At 35.8% G+C, this 15,765-nt stretch overlaps 1 protein-coding gene across 1 annotated transcript; it reads left to right on the forward strand.

Annotated features, from left to right (window-relative positions):
• The first annotated feature begins 6,477 nt into the window (after nt 1-6,477).
• On the forward strand, nt 6,478-15,197 carry LOC136202498 (uncharacterized). Its single transcript, XM_065993154.1, has 7 exons — nt 6,478-7,001; nt 7,306-8,948; nt 9,219-9,284; nt 9,510-9,638; nt 12,308-12,358; nt 12,825-12,965; nt 13,087-15,197. The coding sequence occupies exons 1-7, from the start codon at nt 6,842-6,844 to the stop codon at nt 14,197-14,199; spliced, it is 3,303 nt and encodes a 1,100-aa protein (XP_065849226.1). The 5' UTR covers nt 6,478-6,841; the 3' UTR covers nt 14,200-15,197.
• Nucleotides 15,198-15,765: the final 568 nt, after the last annotated feature.

The following is a 15,765-nucleotide window of genomic DNA, read 5'->3' on the forward strand; positions in this document are numbered from 1 at the left end:
ACTTTGTGATTGGGTTCGCCATCTTCACTGCTCACTGCAAGTTTTGACTCTTCCCTTCCATTCTTCCCTTTAATAAGTATATATGATTTCAATTTCAAGTTCTGTGGCATTCTATTTATCAACCACTTGATTTTATGTCTCCATAATTTGAGTTAAAATCAGTCGCAAGAATTAAATGACTGTGCATTTTGATGTTTTTTTAGTAAATAAATTCTTTGTCTCCAATATTTGCATTTTATATGTCATTATGTCATTGAACACATGATAAATTTATATAGATAATAATATTAGGATAAGTGAAAGTATATGAAATAAATATTTAAGTGTGTTTAAAGTATATTGACTAAATTGAATGATATTAAAAGTATAAGGACTGAAATATAATTTGTTAAAAATTCAATCTAAGTAATATAATATATAATTTCAGATCAATAATAATAATAATAATAATAATAATAATAATAATAATAAAGACAGTGGTGATTGTAATAAACATAAATACTCATGGGTAAATAAGAGAATTTACCCAAACCCATTAGATAACTTTGTAGAAGGATTAGATGAGTGATGTTCATATCAAATCTCCGAAAATTTAGTGAGAGAAACACCTTCAAGAGAGAGGTAAAATGAAGAAAAGGGGAAAAAGAAGAAGAAGTAGTAGTAGTAGAAGAAGAGAAAAATATGTTTATATATCATTTTGCACAAATTATTTTGTGCATTTGGAAGCTGACTTTGAGGGAGTTGAATAAGAGAAAGTTTTTATTTTATATCTTAGTTAAATCTCAAAATTTGTTGCATGCAATTTGGTTAAGTATTTTAGGAGATATGATATAATCTATTAGACCAGCTCTAAGCTGAATTCTGCATATGAAGCTATCCTTGTTGCATATTTTTGAAACCTTTAAAGACTTAATTTGGAGATGTAATTCAAATAAGAAATGTTCATTTATGTCTTAACTAGTGTTCTGGAAAGTTTGGTTAGTATTGAATCTGTACATGATGATATAACATCTGTATGTGAGGATATAACTAGGAAATAAGTTCATGTGTATTGTGTTGCATATGTGTTGACATAGGGTCATATTATAAATTCTATTATAAATTATAAAGAATTTCATAAAATTCTGAATTTTGGATATGCTATACCTCTATTTGTCTAGTTTAAGTAGGAAAAAGAATGAGATCATTTCGAGTTATATCTTTCGAGTTAGGAGTAATTTAGTAAAACTGGTACATGCAAGTCATTTTTAAAATAGGGCTTGAAGAGAAATTTTGTAATACATTATGTATATCTGGAAATTTTATAAAATTTTAGTATCATATGCATATATGTGTCTAGAGTAAAATGAAATAAGAATTAGTTCATTTGGATAAGTGAATAAGGAGTTATAAGGTTTTTAATGTTAAGAGGTCATATTAGTATAGAAACAAATACCATTTGATGCAAACAAGTTTAATGAAATGAAAAATAAAAAAACCAATAAGCAATTAATTTTATGTTTAAAAAGGATGTAATTTTTATTTAATCACATGCTTAATTTATAATTATAGGTGCTCATAATATTGAAGATATCCCGAAGGAGGGTATAAGCCGCCGATAAGAAAATTAGCGGCCTAACTATGAGTATAAACATGATATGAATTTAACTTTAATTGTGTTTGTGATTTGAGAATTGTGGTGTTTGATGTGAATACATATTGATGTGAATTGTTGTAATTTCCATGAATGGATGTAAATTGATACTTGTTAAATATTATTTGTGATAGTTGGATTTAAATGAGGAGTACGTGTATATGTTAAATGTGATTTAATTGATATAAAATATATATTGCATGAAACGTAAATGGACAGCGTTGTGACATACCAGTTCGGTCACTTTTATGACTACTTGAATTTACATGAACTACTTGGATCTATACGGTCAATACTTGGACTACTTGGACCTAAATGGTCAATACATGGACTACTTGATTACATGGGCCGAAAGGTCAAATTACTTGATTTCAGGGCTGTACAACAATATATGTTATACCTTTTATTTGATCCTGGGTAGTGCATGGCTGATGGTGTCACAACAATAATAAAAATGGTTCATTCATTTGTATATGTATGACTTGTATATGAGACTTGTTTGCGTCTGTGTGTGATTAGTAAATTCATTGATTACTTATATTCACTGAGTTAGGACTCCTATAAATCGCTAAATTTTTCTTGAAAATGTACTTTTGGCGTTTCTTTGGGATTAAGCTTCAGATTGTGCTTCTGTAAGGTAGTGAAAATGGTAGCCAAATCTGCTTGTGTGCTCCTCCACTAATCGGCTCTTCACAATCATGTCATCAACATAGACTTTGACCTTATCACCGATAACATCACCAAAAATCTTATTTACCAGTCTTTGGTAAGTCACTCCTACATTCTTCAGACCGAAGGGCATTATTTTATAACCATAAGTCCCTTCGTCCGTTCGGAAGCAAACATTGGCAATATCATCCGGGTTTATTGGGATATGGTGGTATCTAGTTGCTGAACTCACTCTGGTTTCCAAGTATCCGAAGATTTTGGCTGTGTCTTCCATTTTATGACAAATGGAAATCCTTGGATATAGGGGTTGTTCGAATTTATCGCATTTGGCTCAACCCATAATCATTTCAGCTTGAAATCCTTACGACTTTGAACCTTATCCTTAATAAAGGGTTTTCATTTCTGAGAAAATGTCCAATACACCATATTTTCATCATCCTTTTTATTCGGTCGCCAGTAACGTCGAAAGAGGGATATAGTTAACTTGATATTGAGATCTTTGTAAACTTCATTAAAGCTTAGAAGCTCAGCCAAGCATTGGGGGTAATTTAGCACGAACATAGGTTGAATTCTTGTAATACCGCAACGACACCCTCATGCAAGGGAAAATTCATCCCATTCCAAGTATTGGATGAAAAGTTTTAATTTTACTTCGGAAGGAGGATTGTGAGCTCTTTTGTCGTTTTTTAGAAGTGAGACTGTCGTCGTCTCAAACCATTCATATTGTTCTTTAATGGTTTAAAGAAGCTCATCAGTCAGAACATAAGGTTGATATGGAATTATAGATTTTATTTTTATGGGTTTTTTTTTAACTTTCTCAACACCTTCAGGAGCTTGGGAATTGTGAATTTTCTTGGTGGTGGCTGTAGGAGCCATGCGAATCAAAGAAAATTACGAAAATATGAAGAAAAAAGTAAGACAAGAATGAAAGAACTTACATTTTTTTTTTGCCAAAATTCAGAATTACAAGAGGAGAGAAGAGAGGCGTTCACCAGCTTTTCTAGATTTATAGAAGAAGGAGGATGATGAATAGTCTTTTAGTGTTATCATAGCATTTATTATTCTAATGTAATAATGAATTTGGGAAGACATCGCGTTTAAATGATGTCATTACTGTGAGAGTAATGATGGCATTATATCAACCGAAGATGCCCTAAAGAGCTATTCAAAAGACTCTCGGGGGGGCTCCTGATATGGCCATCAATGGATTATGGGCTTAACAAACTAAAGTTCAGGCCCATTTAGGGCTGTAATCGAGCCGAGCCGAGCTTTGGCTTGTTCAAGCTCGGCTCGCTATAAAATTAACGAGCTTGAGCCCGAACCGAGCTTGCTATAAAATTAACGAGCCGAGCCCGAGTCGAGCTTTGGCTTGCTCAATGAGCTTGAGCCGAGCTTCGAATTTGTTTCGAGCCCAAAATCCTCTTTTGGACTTGGTTCATTAAGAAAATTATCTAACCATGAATTGTTTGTGAGTAAATTTTTAATTATATTTGTGAAGTTTGCTCGCAAATAATTCTTTAATTGTGTACATAAACAAGCTCACAAGCAAAGTTCGTGAATAAATAAACAAGATGCTTACAAATAGTTCGTCTATTACTCATTTATTATGTTTGTGAACGAACTCATCTAATAGCAAATAAAAATAATATTAAGTTTAGATATTTGTGAACTAACACAAAATTGTATAGTTTCCTACAAAACTAAAATTTGTTTATAAATGTTCTAATCGAGCCTGCTCGGGAGCTTTCGAGCCGAGCTTTGGCCTGCTCAAGCTTGGCTCGTTTACGAACCGAGCCAGTAAATCGTGTTCACGAGCGGCTCGTTTACAAATTGAGCCGAGTCGAGTCGCGCTTTTATCGAGCCGATCACCGAACCGTTTATGAGCGGTTCTGCTCATTTACATCCCTATGCCCATTAATTACCTAAACATTGGGCCAGCCCATTAAGAAGGTTCTTTCCGAAAGACGTAAGTTGAAGGAAAGCTTCAGACTTCAAAAACACACTCAACTCTGCTCATTGCGAAATTATAGGGTCTGAAACCTATAAGATGTTGACATGTGTACAAGACCACAAACTAAAAGGTAAAAGATTATCTATAAATAGCATGGAGGTGGAAACAGTAGGTGCATGATCTAATATTATTTCATTTCAACTATACTGCTTTCAAGTTAGTATTCTCCTCAGAATACCTTCACTAACTTAACCATCAGAGAGGGTTCGCCGGACTCTGACCCCTATCTGACAAAGTTCTGTGTTCTTAGGTCATCTGAAGCCATCAAGCAAGACAAATTGGATATTTCGATATCACTTAGAATCTCCGAGAATAAAAGTATGATTTTTATTGATAAAATTCTATTTTTATTGAAATGGAAGCTAATAAAGACAATAAAAATCTAAAAAATTATGATAATTACTCACATATCTTCAAATGGGATTCCAAGTTGAAGAATATTGATTTAAATAATTTTGAAATTATTGAAAATGAAAATATGACTTTTATCAACCAAATTCTATTTTTTTTATCAAAATAATATTTAAATAAAGTTAGAAAAAATTAGGAAATTATAATAATTATTAAAATATTCCCAAAATATCATTCCAAGTGTTGAATATTCATTTGAATATCTCTGTAATTTTTGAGAAATATGTGGAATTCTATTAATAATTATCATATTTTAAATAATAAAAAGCTTTATAAAAGCAAGAAAATCAAAACAAAAAAATATTTCAATGGAATATTCATTAGAATACCCATGGAACCATTGAGAATAAAATAGGATTTTTATCGAAAGGAAATCTATTTTTTACAATTAAAGCTTAATAAAGTTAGAAATTATAATAAATATATAATAATCCAAACAAATATTCCAATGATCGTAATATTCATTTTAATGCTATTTTCATATTGCCTCAGCTCAAAGGTTCTTTACTCAGATCCTTCTTATCAAAGCGAAAGATTCTTTCTATTACAAGAGTTTTCTTCGAGAGAAAGAGACCGGGATATCCGAAGAGGAAACCTTATCTTGATTCCTTTTATTTAGACAAGAAAGCAGCCTCTAAGACTCTTGTAAAATCCATTTCATATAAAGTCAAGAGGGAAAGATTTCATTAGTTCCAGACCGATAGCATCTCTGTCAACTCCTATTTTCTAGGCTGAACCCCAAGAAAAAATATGAGAATTTTATTTGCAAATAATCTAATTTTTAATAAAAAAACCCAAAAAAGTATAAAAATCCAAAAAAATTATAAATAAATATAAAATAAATACCTCTTGAACTTAAATTTATTTTAACCTCACTTTTTTTAAAATGTAGAATTTTTGCTTGATTTTAGCATAAAAACATTTCAAAAACAGATTTAAAAATAAAAAATTACATAAAAATATTCAAAATGGGAGAGCTCAGGCTCTATTCTTGGATGAATAGAGCTGGCTGGCTTTGTTAACCAAAACCTCAAAACAAATCATGTGTATTTTCCTTCGTAGTTGGCCAAAACCGCGAAGTAGGAGTGAACTGCGAAGTCACAGTTGACTCATAGCTTCACGATTTCACAGTTGACTCACAGCTTCCTGGTGTTGAGCAACTGTGAAGGGAATAAAACTTCACAAATTTGAGTTTCATTTGCGGTTTTGTCCTAACCGCGATAAGTTTTAGTTGTCGAAAACCGCGAAATAGTTTTCTCCCCCAATTGAACTCTTCACTACCATTTTTAAGTCCGATTTCGCAAAATATAGTTATAAACTAATGAAAAAAAATACAACTATACCTTAATCCCTAAACTAAAATCGTAAAAAAAGAAGAGAACACATAACCCTAAAACTAATAGAAATTGCATTAACATAGTAGATACATATCTTTGCCGTTTTTTGTCATTAAAATCGAAGAGAAAAAACATAGAGATTACAAGCACTTCGAGCTCGCACAAAACCAAATACTTCCACTTCGTAGGTGAAAATAGAAGAAAGATAAATTTTTTTCTAAATGATATATATATATATGAAAGTATTATAGGTAATTTCTAAATGATATAGTCTAGTCTATTATGTGGTGTGTTGTATGAGTTTAAATATATAAATGGCCCAATTTTGTAATTTACCCGAAATTAAACAGTTTTGTACCTTATAACTTATCCTTATTTAATAAAAATTAATAAATTGATTTTTGTTTTGAAGGCGAGAGCAGAACTCACTGAAAATCAAAATCCCACAAACTTTACCGCTCCCTTGCTCATCAAATTGTAGCATCTGCAGAATCCAATCGAAGGCGGCTAGAGTTGAAGGTGAGTTCTAATTCAAGATAAGGAGGAAATAAGTGAGTTTCAGAGAGTTGAGATTGATTACGGAATTCCAAAATTGTGTAGGGTATTTTTTCCTGAACAACTAGTACAACCTCCTGAAATTTTGATCCTCTGATTTTTGTAAATGAACTACTCCTTCAATTTCTTCGTATCTCCATATTAGTTTTCATCAGGAATCGATTTTGCTTCTATACTATCGCACGGGCAACCGAAATCACTGGGTTTCGAAATAGTTGAACTTCAATGGAGGAAGCGCAAAACGAGAATTCAAATCCTCCCATTCGGCGTAAATCGCATCTCAAAAGCCAAACTTATTTTACTTTGGTTCGAATACTCTCCCACTGCGCTAACCATCCTCAACTCTGTCGACCCGCTCAAATTGATCATCAAGAGCCAAGGCCAGGTAATTTATTCTGTAATGCTTAACTTTAGAGCCTTTTTTTATTATTATTGTTGTATAATTCACGAACTGTGTTTTAGTGCTGAGAAATTTTAATTCGAGTCGGCCTCTCATTGCTAAGGAATTGGACGTGCGGCTAAGTTTAATTAGATTTAAGTGCAAAAGTATTGCACTTTTAAGCGTCTGATACTGCTTTTACAATTTGAAGCTGAATAGAACTTATTTCTGAAACTGAGATGTCGTTACTTATTTCTGGTTCCATTAGTGGTTGCTAATTGATGTTGAAAATTTCTATTTTTGGTTGAAGATAATAGTAGCAATGAGGTTGGAGACGCATCTGAAGAGGAAGTACACAAGTACAATGAACTGGTCGGTCCTCCTGGCATGGATCAGGATAGCTTTCTAGCTCAAGGCCATCTGCCCACTAATGAAAGTGTTAAAGCTATTGGCGTTCAAGATGGGGGGTTCACTGATACCCACAGTGTGATTGATGAGATAGAGAACATCATGAATATAGATGAAGAGGATGACCAAAATAATTTGACAGTCAACTATACTAATGGAACTGGTTTGCAAGGTGAAGGATTTGGCAACTTGAAACAGTTGCTAATGGATGAATTAGAACATGCAATGAAAGGAAATGAAGAAGTTGCTAGAGACAACAATTCTGAAGGAAATGAAGAAGTTGCAAGAGACAACAATTCTAAAGGAAATGAAGAAGTTGCAAGAGATAACAATTCTGAAGGAAATGAAGAAGTTGCAAGAGATAACGATCCTGAAGGAAATGAAGAAGTTGCAAGAGATAACAATCCTGAAGGAAATGAAGAAGTTGCAAGAGATAACAATCCTGAAGGAAATGAAGAAGCTGCAAGAGATAACAATTCTGAAGGAAACGAAGAAGTTGCAAGAGATAACAATCCTGAAGGAAACGAAGAAGTTGCAAGAGATAACAATTCTGAAGGAAACGAAGAAGTTGCAAGAGACAACAATTCTGGAGGAAACGAAGAAGTTGCAAGAGATAACAATTCTGGAGGAAACGAAGAAGTTGCTAGAGCCAACAATTCTGGAGGAAAGGAAGAAGTTGCAAGAGATAACAATTCTGGAGGAAAGGAAGAAGTTGCAAGAGATAACAATTCTGAAGGAAAGGAAGAAGGTGCAAGAGATAACAATTCTAAAGGAAATGAAGAAGTTGCAAGAGATAATAATTCTAATTTAACTACTGGTGGGAACCAGTGTGGTGGCGGCGCAGTTGCATTTTCAGATAGCCAAGGATATTTTGATCTTCAATCAATTGTTATGCTGGAATGCAGCAATGATGGTCAGCAACAAGTTGACAAAGAGCGGTCAAGTGATAACAATGAAGACATAATTTCCTTGATTATAAATAATGAAATTGGATCTAATATTGCAACTCAAGAAATAGAGATGGACTTTCAGAAGCCAGTTCATGCCATTGGAGCAGTCAGCTTTTCTAATCATATGACTGAAGGTAATGGAATGGAAGAAGGAGAAATTTCTGCTGAGTTTGAGGTTAGTGACAAATCAGTTATGTCTTATGGAGATGCTGCAGTGCCGCAAGAGCAGAGAAAACAACTTTCTGAAGATGTTGATAGAAATAAGTTGCCCTCCAGTGAGAAGGAAGAAGTAAATAGGAAGGATTTTGTTAAGGCAACCACTAAGGAAAAAGTGGAAGCTAATGATGTTAAAAAGGAGATGGTCTGTAAGCGCAAAATTGTTGTTTATGAAGATTCTATATTAGCTGAAGAGACACATCGGCATAAGAGACAAAAGAAAGATCGCGAGACCAAGGAACCAAGGAAAGGTAATGGAGACAAAGGAAAAAAGCAAAGTAATGTTGATAGTCAAATAGTCTGCTCTGATAATTCAGTGTCATCCATCCAAAGTTCAGATCAAACAACTGGAGATAAAAAAATAATGTCCAAAGATAAGGTATGATTCTTCTTGCAACTTCCTTTTTTGCATTTCTAATATATGTGGCACTCCTATTTTCCAACAAAGACGTTCCCAGTTAAGAATCTCAGTTTCAAATGACATATAAAAATGGTTGACCAACTTGTCCATCTTACTCACATTTATGTATAGAGTGCTTCATGAATGTTTTTCATAAATTGTTGAATATTGAGTATCTGATAGTCTTAATTTTGCAACAATGAAGTTATTAAGGTTAATCCGTTGTTTGTTATTGGTCAACAACTGCAGGATGCTGGAGAAAACAATAAGAAAAAGCATGGGCCTCCTTCTGAGCAGAAGAAAGCAAAGAAAAAGGTGTTACAAATTTTTCTTTCCTGAATTCCTTTAGGGTGGTATTTGAATGGAGTCTTTAGTCTATATAGGTCATTGATTTCCAGCTGGTGTTGAGTATTTATAAGCTTCAACAGATTCTGTTCTCTAACCTACTTCCAAATTTAAATCTATGCATTCTCAAGATCTAAGTTTCCTAATATCATTTTAAGTGTAAATTTTAATATTTTATATCTTTTGTTTTTCTAGGAGAAAAAACGAAAGCTACGAGCACAAAAGAATCGTGAGCTTGGTGTTAAGAGATTGAAACTGCGCCCTGTACAAAAGCCAAAACCTATTTCATACTGTCGTCATTACATCAATGGGAGATGCCATGAGGTGATTACATTCTTTCTATCATATAAGTTTCATGATTCTTAATTGATGTATAAATTACAACAATTTTGCATTATTTTGTATTGCAACAAAGGTACTAGATACTTAATCTATGGTTTGTTTTGTTGTTGGTACTAGATGAAGTATACTACTGATGCCTAAAAAAAAAAAAGGGCTGCCCGGTGCACTATGCGTCCCCGCTGAGCGAGGGTCCGGGGAGGGGTCCCACCACAAGGGTGTACTGGGGGCAAGCCTTCCCTTGCCAATTTATTTGGCAAGAGGCCGCTCCTAAGACTCGAACCTGTGACCTCTTGGTCACACGACAACAACGTTTACCGTTGCGCCAAGGCTCGCCGATGCCTATGCTGAGAATAATTACTTTGATCTCGTGAATGCATCTCTACTGCTATTTGCATCATGGTATTACTTCAGTTTATCATTCTTAGCCTTCCTTCAATAAGCATTGCTCCTGCTTTGCTTTTACCCATTCTTAGAGCACACAAAAACGCTTCTCATTTCTGTCTTCACTCCCTTGGTGTTATTGTTTTTTTCCCTCAAATATTCTACAAAGCTCTTGATTATATAGCATATAAAGCAAAATAAACATTCATCTTAAGTAATTTTTTCCTTCAAGGCATTTTCTGTCCATTAGGAAGGTGTCATTCTATTTGCACAATTAGAAAGGAACTTGCTCTTTTACCAACCAAATGAGGGGATTTCCCTCTTAGACGTTGCTCTTAATTAATTTCCTATCAACAAATAATCTTTAGGAACAAATTACTATATGGATCTTTTGGATTTGGGAATTGAACTCAAAATGTTTGGGAGCTGCAGTTTTTGTGGTTCCTAGCTAGTTTACTAAATTTTATTTAATTTATATTCTTGTTGTTGGTTCATGTCATAAGATCTCGGAAAAGTTAAATGTGTGAAGGATGTGGACCAGAAAGTCCTAGTTGGAGATAAGGATATCAAGGAACGATGGAGGTCCTATTTTGATGACTTATTTAATGGAGATCGCAGACAAGACGTTGGAGATATAAGTATCCATCACGATATGATAAATCATGAATGCCTGCGGAGAATTCAAAAGGGTGAAGTCAAAATGGCATTAAGTAAGATGAAGTTGAAGAAAGCAGTAGGACCTGATGGCATCCCTATTGAGATTTGGAGATGTTTGGGAGAAAGAGGAATCGAATGGTTGACGACGTTCTTCAACATAATTTGGAGAAACAATAAGATGCCATCAGAATGGAGGAAAAGTATCTTAATCCCTTTGTATAAGAACAAAGGCGATATCCAAGATTGTGCCAACTATCGGGGAATCAAATTAATGAGTCACACTATGAAACTTTGGGAGCGAGTGATCGAACAAAGGCTAAGGAGGACGGTGAAGATCTCAGAAAACCAGTTTGACTTTATGCCGGGAAGATCAACTATGGAAGCCATCCATCTAATGAGACAATTAATGGAGCACTATCGAAATAAGAAGAAAGACTTGCATATGGTTTTCATTGACTTGGAGAAAGCATATGATAAGGTACCAAGGGAAGTACTTTGGTGGGCCTTGATAAGGAAAGGCATTTCGCGGAAATATATTGACATCATAAAGGACATGTATGAGGGAGCATGCACGAGTGTACGTACTAGTGTTGGGAAGACTGAAGAGTTTCCTATTACGATTGGAGTGCATCAAGGTTCCGCACTAAGCCCATTTCTTTTTGCCATCGTTGTGGATGAACTAACAAGTTCACTTCAAGATGGTATACCATGGTGCATGCTGTTTGCAGATGATATTGTGTTGGTTGATGAGACGAAAGAAGGAGTGGAGAGGAAGTTGGAACTATGGAGACAAACTCTAGAATCTAGAGGCTTTAAGTTGAGCCGAAGTAAGACAGAATATTTGGAGTGTAAGTTTAGCGGCCATAGGAGTAGGGAGGCAGGGACAATCACCCTAGATGGGAGAGTTGTTCAGGCCTCGGATTGCTTCCGGTATTTAGGATCTATTATCCAAACGGATGGAGAAGTAGATGGAGATGTTGCTCATAGGATTAAAGCTGGTTGATCGAAGTGGAAGAGTGCTACGGGTTTCCTTTGTGACCCCGGCATGCCTAATAGATTGAAGGGAAAATCCTACCGGACGGCAATTAGATCAGCATTGTTATATGGTACGGAGTGTTGGGCAGTGAAACACTACCACATCCATAAGATGTCGGTGGCGGAGATGCGTATGTTGAGATGGATGTGTGGTCATACGAGAAAGGATCGGGTGAGTAATGAAATAATTAGGACAAAAGTAGGGGTCACATCTATTGAGAATAAAATGAGAGAAAACCGACTAAGGTGGTTTGGCCATGTGAGACGAGAGCGCTTGATGCGCCGGTTAGGAGAACCGAAGAGTGGCAAAGGGATGTAGTGGTGAGGGGTAGGGGAAGACCTAAGCAAACTTGGAGGAGGGTGATCGAGAGTGATATGAGTTTACTGGGAATTGAGGAAAATATGGTAGTGGATAGGACGGAGTGGAGGGAGCGAATTTGTGTCGCTGACACGACTTGATTTCACGGTTTTATATGATGGTTCATGTTAGCCGACCCCGAATCATTTCGGGACTAAGGCTTTGTTGTTGTTGTTGTTGTATATTCTTGTTGTTGACATTTTTCCTCTTACTTTCACAGGGTGAAAAGTGCAAATTTTCGCATGATACAGTGCCTTTGACGAAATCCAAGGTATAATCGTTTGACTCGGAACTAATTTTCTTGCAACGGTGGAATCGTGATCTATTTTATTTATACTTTCATAACATTGTCTACTTTCATTCTTCAATTTCTTTTCTCCGGGGAGGGGATGCATGAAAATTCTTTGAAGAACACTATCAAACAATATTGCATAGCAAGCTTTCTAACTGCTGTTTATGTCTCTTCTGTCCATCATAATATCCCATAAAACTTTATCCTGTAACTCTCTTTCTGCAGTAGTGGAGAAAAAACCATCGCTTCTCTACTTTCTGCAAAAGAGAGCCAATGTGAAAAGCATCCTTCACTGGAAGCTCTCATGCAATATATTTTCCCATCTCACACCTGCTGCGTGATATCATTGTCTAGGATCTTTATATGAAGTCTAATTTCTTCATCTGCAGATTTGTTATCGCTATTTTTCGCTAACTGTTTGTGGTTATGCTTTCTGTTTTGGCAGCCATGTGGTCATTTTGCTCGTAACTCATGCATGAAAGGGGATGATTGTCCATTTGATCATCAATTATCCAAGTATCCTTGCAATAATTATGCTTCAACAGGTTATTGCAGCAGAGGTGAGGGTTGCTTGTTCTCACATAAGGTATTTTCATCTCCTTTGGTTTCATATTTTTCATTCCGTTTCTCTGTTTAGTTACACATGAACTATCTATTATATGTTGTTGCTCACATTTATTCTCTATTTCCTAATTGTTATTGCTCAGATACCACTGAAGGAAGATCTTCCATCTACATCAAATGTTTCTACTCCTGACCTGAAGAAAACATCCTTGCCAGGAATGTCAAGTTCTAAGAAGCAACTTGATAGCAGCGGAACTTCTCTTCCCTCTTCCAAAGCCTCTCCTGGCACTCGAGGGTTCATATCCTGCAAAAATACAGTACAAAACGTGGCCAAGAGTGTTCTAAGTCCTACTGTGCTAGCTCCCAAAGGCATTAGCTTTCTGTCTGCTGGAAAGTCGCCTATCAGTGAATCCATTGATTCCACTCCTAGTAGCTCATCTGTGAGAAAGAATGAAAGGTTTGAGGATGGAAATAAGGCAGATCAAAGCACATCAGAAAAAACTCTAAGTTCAAATGACATGCCAAAGGGAACTCAACCATCTATAGCACCCAAGGGCATAAATTTTCTCTCATTTGGCAAAGCTCCGTTGGAATTTTCTAGTAGTAAGAATTTGACCGGTAACAGTGGTAGTAAGTTGCCTTTCTTGAACAATTTTGGCTTGCAGAAACAACCTAATCCAACTTTGGGTAATGCCGGCCAAGTTGGCAATGATGCAACCCGAGGTGTGTCTGGTACAGCATCTAGGTTAAATATAATGTTGCAGAAAAATGAATTTGCAGCAGCACAGACAAAATCTAATATTTTGTCCCATGGGGAATCGTCCACATATGGTTCTAGATCTAAAACACAGAGTGGCTTGTTCTCTAGTTCAGTTAAAAGTGTTGATAGAAACGTTCGAGCAAGTGAAATTCCAGGCAATGTACATCAGAGTCCAAGAATAATCTCACAGGAGTTGCAAGCTTCGTCTCTCACCTCAAGTCAATCTGCGAATTACTTGGCAAATTCATGGTTAAAAGATGCACCAAATTCAGCTCAGAAGGCCTTGATGTCGACCCTTGCATTTGCAGGGAAGGTCGAATCTGAGATGAAGATGAAGCAATCCACAAGTGGCGCTCTTGCTGTCAGTAGCAAGGCAATCAATAAGGAAACTGGAGATAGAGATAGTGGTAACCCCATCAGTTCAAAGAATGATTCCGTAAAAGCTCTCAAAATTTTGGATTTCTTATCTAGCATCAGTGGTAAAAAGAGGCAGTAATTAGTTTATAGCTGAAAACATGACTCGAGAATGGAGCTAATTCCTTAGTTTTGCACAGATTTTTTCGGCTGGCAAGAGGTTCTGGTGCAGATTTACTGGAACTTTTTAACTCTTAGCGCATTGTGAAAGTATTACTCTGCTCATCTTACTATGTCTAAAACTTGATCCAAGATGCATCAGCATCAGGTTGGCTGAGTAAATTGCCGCATTGGAGTTAACAAATAGCATTTGAAAGCTCGTGATTTCGATTCCTGAGATAGCATTCTTGACACGTTTTACATGCTACCGACATACATGAGAGAATCTGGACTAATGACCATGTTAAGGTATATTTAGAATCTTATTTAGTTTGGTTTTCTTAATTTAAGAATAGGAATTAGAAACTCACTTAAGTGAATTCTATTAGGAAAATGATTAGACTTTTAGGTCTATATAAGCACGGATTGTTTGCTTATTTACTCGGAGAGTTTTGGAGCTTGTGCTATTGGGATGTGCATATGTGTGATTGTGCGAGTGTAATTGAATCTTATGATATTTGAGAGTTAGGGACTTGGTAAAGGATATATTTTCTTATTGTTGTATCAACTTGCCGATTACTAATGAATTATGTACTATGTACTCTTTTTCGGCAGTGGATGTAGAGAAAAATAATAAACCGCGTAAATCCCTAGTTCTAATATCCTGTTCCACATGTCAAGATTGAAACTTCACTGCTTTTAGTGTCTCTGTCACGTATCAACGCAGGAAGTTGAAGGACTAGGCTTGAAATTAGCCTTTCAAGTTAGTTATGTTGGTTAATTGCTTTATTAATTGTTATGCCTTTATTCTGTTTGCATTTTGATTAGCTGCTAGTTTGTTATTTGCAATGATGAGGAATTTGTTAGTTGTTAGTTTGTTATGCCAGTTGTGGATAGTACAGCTGTGGAATAGTACTGTCTGGGATGTCAGCAGTACTATCCTTTTCTATATTAGCTATTGCTTCTGTAATAGGCAGGTACCATTGATGAATTAAGAAATTTCCTACCTATTTCCTCTTCTCTCTCTTTTATTCTATTTCTGTATTCTCTCCTTTCACATTCTTCTATTCCTATTCTACAAATTCTTTCTGTCAGCTCATATCTGACATTGGTATCAGAGATCTGCTCCGGCGGCCATTCCATGCATGGTAAATTTGTCTGCTAAACGAACTCGTGCTACTACTAGAAAATCAAAAATCGCCATGGAAGCTATCGAAGCTCAACTCAAAGCCTTGGCTGCCCAGTTTCATGATCGAGCTGAAGCAACTGCAGAGGAGAATGGATGAGTTTTATTTGGAGCAGGCCAGACTTCGTAAGGATCAGATCGATTCTCAACAGTCTATGGAGGGTATGTTTCAGAAAACTCTCTCTAATCTTTCTAAATTTACACTTAAAACCCAGAAACTACCACTACCCAAACACCAACCCAGAGCCATGAATCCATTCATACACCTTTAAAGGCTCCTCACAACAGAGGTATACTGGGAAGTGCACCCAGTGGATCTCGAGCCATTGAAGCACCTCAACCCATCATGCTTAATGCAGATCA

The sequence above is a fragment of the Euphorbia lathyris genome, chromosome 8 (genome assembly GCF_963576675.1).
Source record: "Euphorbia lathyris chromosome 8, ddEupLath1.1, whole genome shotgun sequence".
Lineage (NCBI taxonomy): Eukaryota > Viridiplantae > Streptophyta > Magnoliopsida > Malpighiales > Euphorbiaceae > Euphorbia > Euphorbia lathyris.